Source organism: Peromyscus californicus, unplaced genomic scaffold, assembly GCF_007827085.1.
Source record: "Peromyscus californicus insignis strain IS unplaced genomic scaffold, ASM782708v3 Scaffold_15__1_contigs__length_86483966, whole genome shotgun sequence".
Classification (NCBI taxonomy): Eukaryota; Metazoa; Chordata; class Mammalia; order Rodentia; family Cricetidae; genus Peromyscus; species Peromyscus californicus.
In genome coordinates this window covers 63,292,669-63,298,263 of record NW_026294447.1, presented here as the reverse complement: position 1 = coordinate 63,298,263, position 5,595 = coordinate 63,292,669, and the positions used below count along the sequence as shown (strand labels likewise).

General features: G+C 38.3%; 1 gene segment (V, D, J or C); it reads left to right on the top strand.

Moving 5' to 3' along the window:
- Positions 1–816: 816 nt before the first annotated feature.
- On the top strand, positions 817–1,574 carry LOC128110372 (immunoglobulin heavy variable 3-72-like). The segment is given in 2 exon segments: positions 817–862; positions 982–1,574. Coding segments are annotated over 2 exon segments (639 nt in total).
- The last annotated feature ends 4,021 nt before the right edge of the window (positions 1,575–5,595 follow it).

The window sequence follows — 5,595 nt, the reverse complement described above, 5'->3', positions numbered from 1 at the left end:
TCCACTTCACTAAAATCAGAATGGTTTTTATCAAGAAAACAAATGTAAAATAACAGTGAAGAAACAAAGAAAGTAACACATTTCTGCTAAGAAGGTGAATTGGTACAGAAATTGTAGAAATCAATATGGAAGTTCTTAAAAATTAGAAATAAAACAATATATTCAGTTATACCTGGAAGTGGACTCCTTGGTAGTCCCAGACACGGAAATTGTGCTTCCTTTAAGGATATTAAAATTAAAAGTGATTTGATGACTACAATGATAAATACAAAACAGAAAAATGTATGCTAGCCAAACAAGTGTAAAATGGAATTTCAATAAGCTTTGCCACTTATCAAATACTGGAGATGTATATTCATCAAAAAAGAGGATCAAGTCTAGGAACTTGTGCCTGCTACTGAGCTAAGTTCTCAAAGGAGTTTCTTAACTTTAATATTTCTAGTCAATGATAATTGAGCATCATATCAATTATCCTTAAATTTTTGAAATAATTATTATATTTATGAAGCAGAGTTGTGGACATGGTTAAATCACAATACACTGAAGAGTTTATCACATGCACACAATAAGCAGCAGTGTAACACTGCTAATCCTACCTCACTCACCCATTTCATCTCTGCATTCTGTGCTAAAGTCTGCACCATCTTCTACTTCAACCCTAGAGCTGATGATACAGCAGGAAGAAATGCAAATTAGCTTTCCCTCTGCTCATGAAAACGAACCCTGACATGACCCTGTAGCTCTAGCAGAGGAGCCCAGTCCTGACTTCCCTGGTCTTACCATTCGGGGATCAGCACTGAACACAGACCTCTCACCATGAAGCTGTGGCTGAACTGTATTTTCTTTGTAACTCTTGTAAAAGGTTATTTATGGGAATAAGAGATGCTGAGTGTGTGGGAGCAAGAGTAAGAGGTGGGCATGAGTAAGAGGGACAGTGGGTGTGTGTAACATTTTCCTGACCAGAATTCTCTACTATTACAGATATCCAATGTGAAGTGCAGCTGGTGGAGTCTGGAGGAGGATTGGTACAGCCTGAGGCTTCCCTGAAACTCTCCTGTGCAACCTCTGGATTCACCTTCAGTGACTATTATATGTACTGGATCCGCCAGGCTCCAGGGAAGGGACTGGAATGGATTGCAGTGAGTAGAAGCAAAGCTAATGGTTACTCAACAGAGTACAGCGCGTCTGTGAAGGGCCGGTTCACCATCTCCAGGGATGATTCCAAAAACACCCTCTACCTGCAAATGAACAACCTGAAAGCTGAGGACACTGCCACTTACTACTGTGCAAGAGACACAGGGAGAGGACTTCAGTGTGAGCCCAGACACAAACCTACTTGCAGGGGCGCTCAGCACCAACAGGGGGCGCTCAAGGCCAGAGAAAAAGGCCAGGATGTATTATTTCTCCATACACTACTTTTCTCAGGAAAGTTCTCTGGAACATATAATGCTGTATCTACCACAGAAGTCTCTGCATTGGGAAGTGGCAACTGTACAGAACGGCTGAACATGAGAGACTGTAATGTGGGTGTAAATTTCTATTTGGCAAGAGGAAAATCCTGGAGACAAGAATAGAAAATATTTAAAAAACAGATATGTTTTCTTTTCAAGTATGTGCTGCATTTAGACATGTTTCTTTGCAATTTGTTGAACATTTTAAGATGTTGAACTTCTACCGGAGAGGCACTTATGGGTTTCCTTTGAAAATCATATTATAGTTTTATTCTAAAACAAGACTTTGAGACTTGGAAAAAGGTTGTTGCAGCAATGCACTTCTCATATTTGAAATATATTTGTGTGATATGAGGTGATTATTTAAACAAAATATAACAATGGTGATTTTTTTTTTGTACAATGAGGGTCGTTTAAAGAAAAGAATTTCCTGACTTTGACAAAAATCCATTTTGTATTATACTTCAAAAAATTATATTTCAAAAAATTCATTATGAAAATTTCTTGGTTCCATTCTAGCGTCATTGGCTTACAGTCCTTACCTTAGTAATTTAATACAATTAAAACTTCATATCTAGTTTCCTACCTAATTTGTTTATTCTAAAGTAAAGTTTAGTGACCAGCGAGAGATCTTTACAGGATCAGACACTAATGACCAAGGATGGTTGTAGGTTTCCAAACGGCTTTCCTTTTGCTTTCGTTGACAGTTTAAGGCAAATGTTGAATTTGTGCTTTGCAGAACTGATTAGTCCTTTTTATCTTTGTCCAGAATTGTTCTAAATAGAGTACAGTAAACTAAGGTAGCTCTATTTTTTGAAGAAGCAATCCAAAATAAAGTCTCTTGCACTGCTAAAAATTAAATCCTGATGACTTATAAGCTAGTATGTAGAACAATGAAAATTTAACATCATTTTCTATAATTTCTGGCTTTTAAACCAAATTTTTTAAAAAACTGATGCTATGAAGCTTAGAGAAATGTAACTACATTATTTGGAATATGACACATGCACTTTTTTACTAACATTGTCTTATTGATTCTATGTTAGAGTGGCCATTTGGAATAGAAGCCATGGAGCTTCATGCTGGGTATTATAATTTCTACATAAAATGCCATGTTCTGAAACCAAAAATAAAAAAATGACAGAATTAAAACTAAATAAACATTTACCCATATCTTCTTTCATAACTCATGTTCATTGGCTGCATTCAGTCATTCCTCATCCCCAAGTATTTAGCCTTTTGTGTTCTCTTTTCCATAGGATATACTGTACCCACATGTACATTTGTTTATACACACACACACACACACACACACACACACACACACACACACACACATGCAGACACATATATATTTGGCTAGATTCTGTATATGAGGGTAAAATATGTTTTTATCCTTTCAAAGATTGCATCACCCCACTTAATAGCATATATTCTATATCCATCCATTTCCCAGAAAACTTTATAATTTCAATATTATTTAGGAATTCAAAACATCTCCGTATTACACACACACACACACACACACACACACACACACACACACACACACACACATATATATATATATATATATATATATATATATATATATATATATATATATATATATCACATACACATTGATTGCTCTGTTGATGAACAACTATGTTGATTGTAATTCTTTGCTGTAGTAAACAAAGCAGTAATAAACATGGGGGTACAAATATCTGTAGGCATGATATGGGGTTCTCTGGATATATACCCCAGAGAAAGATAGACAGGTCATATGGTAGATCCAGTTTTAATTTTCTGAGAAATTGCCGATATGAATTCCACGGTGGTTGAATTCGTTTGCATCCACACCAACTGTGAAGAAGGGCTGATCCCTCTCACCGTCATCTCCAATATTGTTGTCAGATGTGTTGATGGCAGCCAATCTTCCTGGGGTGAGGGCTGAAGTGGTATCTCAAAGTAGTTTTAATTTAAACTACCATGGTGTCCAGGGCCATGCCTATGTTTTAAGATAAATATTGACCATTTGCATTTCTTTCATTCATCCTTTCAAAGGTGTCTGTCTACTCAGGCCAACTTTTTACATGTTGTTTGAAGCTTATATTTCTGTGACATTTAATTTCTATACTTCTTAATTAAATTAAGATTCTGGATCTTAGCCATTGTCTGACGTGTAGTTGGTAAAACTTTGCTCCCATTCTGCATTCTGTATGTTCAGCTAATTGTTTTCTCCCTTTTTTCTTTTCTTTTCTTTTCTTTCTTTTCTTTCTTTCCTTTCTTTCTTTCTGTCTGTCTTTCTTTCTTTCTTTCTTTCTTTCTTTCTTTCTTTCTTTCTTCCTCTTTGGTCTTTTAAGACAGGGTTTCTCTCTATAAAAGCTTTCTGGCTGTCCTAGAACTGGTTTTGTAGACCAGCATAGCTTCAAAATCACAGAGATCCACCTGCCTCTGCCTCCTGAGTACTGGGATTAAAGCCGTGAAGACATGAGCCACCACTGCCTGACTAGCTAATTGTTCCATTTACTTTCTTCTACAAGAGTCATTTTCCTGGTGTCTTTCATCCCTTCAGTCTCTTACACTCTTTCTGCCTCCTCCTCTTCAGTGTTTCCTGAGCACTGATGGAAGGGATTTGATATAGACATCCTATTTAGGACTGAGTGTTATAAGCTCTCTGTCTCTCTCTCTCTCTGTCTCTCTCTCTCTGTCTCTCTCTCTCTGTCTCTCTCTCTCTCTCTCTCTGTCTCTGTCTCTGTCTCTCTCTCTCTCTCTCTCTCTCTCTCTCTCTCTCTCTCTCTCTCTCTCTCTCTCTCCACATTGTCTCACTGTGGATCTCTGTATTTATACCTAGCTATTGAAGGAGGGGGCTTCTGTGATGATGGCTGAGCAAACCACTGATCTGTGAGAATAGCAGAATGTCATCAGGAGTCATTTTATCAATACGTTCCTTTAGAAGAACAATAGTATTTGGTTTTGCCCTAGATCCCTGGCCTATCTACTCTCAAGTTCTTGACCAAGGCAGCAGTGCCCAGGATGGGATCCATCTAATGGATTGAGCCTTAAATACAATCAGACATTGGTTGTTAATCCCACAAGCTTTGTGCCAGTATTGCACTAGCACATCTTACAGGCAGGTCATCACAGGGCTATAGCTGGGTGAGCATTACCTTTCTACTCTGGTGCCATGCATAGTGCCTTCCAGTTCTGTGAACAGTAGTCAGTAGAGGTGAAGGCTCTAGGTTGGCACCAACTCGATTTACCTATGTTCAATGAGTTATGTAGGCATTTTCTCAAACTTGGAGGCTTCATCTGGTTAAGGGAGATGTCCATTTGGGGCTCCATATCCCCTATTATATGGCAATTACATTTGGATCACCTTCATATATGTATGCAATTTAGGAAGCCTATACTGTATTAGGCTTCCATGTGAACCCCCAATCAGACCTTCGTTTAAGTTGCTCCACCGCAAAGTCACTCCCTCAACTCCTCTCCTGTACCCCTCCCCTTCTAATCTTCCTCCCCTGTACTCCTCCCCTTTTAATCCTCCTGTCCCACTGCCTCCTCCCATCCAGAACTGTGTTCATTTCCCCTTCATAGGGAGATCCACCACCCACCACAATCCCTTACTCCATATCTAACCTCTGGGGCCACATGTAGTGTAGTCTGCTTACCTAAAACTTAAGAGCAAACATCATCACATAAGTGAATCCATGCCAAATTTGTTTTATTGGGTCTCAGTTACCTTAATCAGGATGATTTTCCCCCTATATTCATACATTCAACTTCAAATTTCATGACTTCACTTTTTTTAACATCTGAGTAATATTCCATTGCGTGAATGCACCACATTTTCTTTATCCATTCATATACCTGGTACATCTAGGCTGTTTTCAATATTGCAATATTATGAATAGAGCAGCAAACAACGTGTATGAGCAAAGTATATGTAGTAGGAGGTAGGGCCTTTTGGGAATATGACCAAGCCGGATCTTGAGGTAGATCTTTATGTGGCTTCCTAAGGAACCTTTATACTAATTCCATAATGGCTGTGTAAGTTTGTAATCCCACCTGCAATGGATGAGTGTTCTCCTTACTCTGTCTATATCCTTGCCATCATGAGCTCTCATTTGTTTATTGATCTTGGCATTCTGAGTAG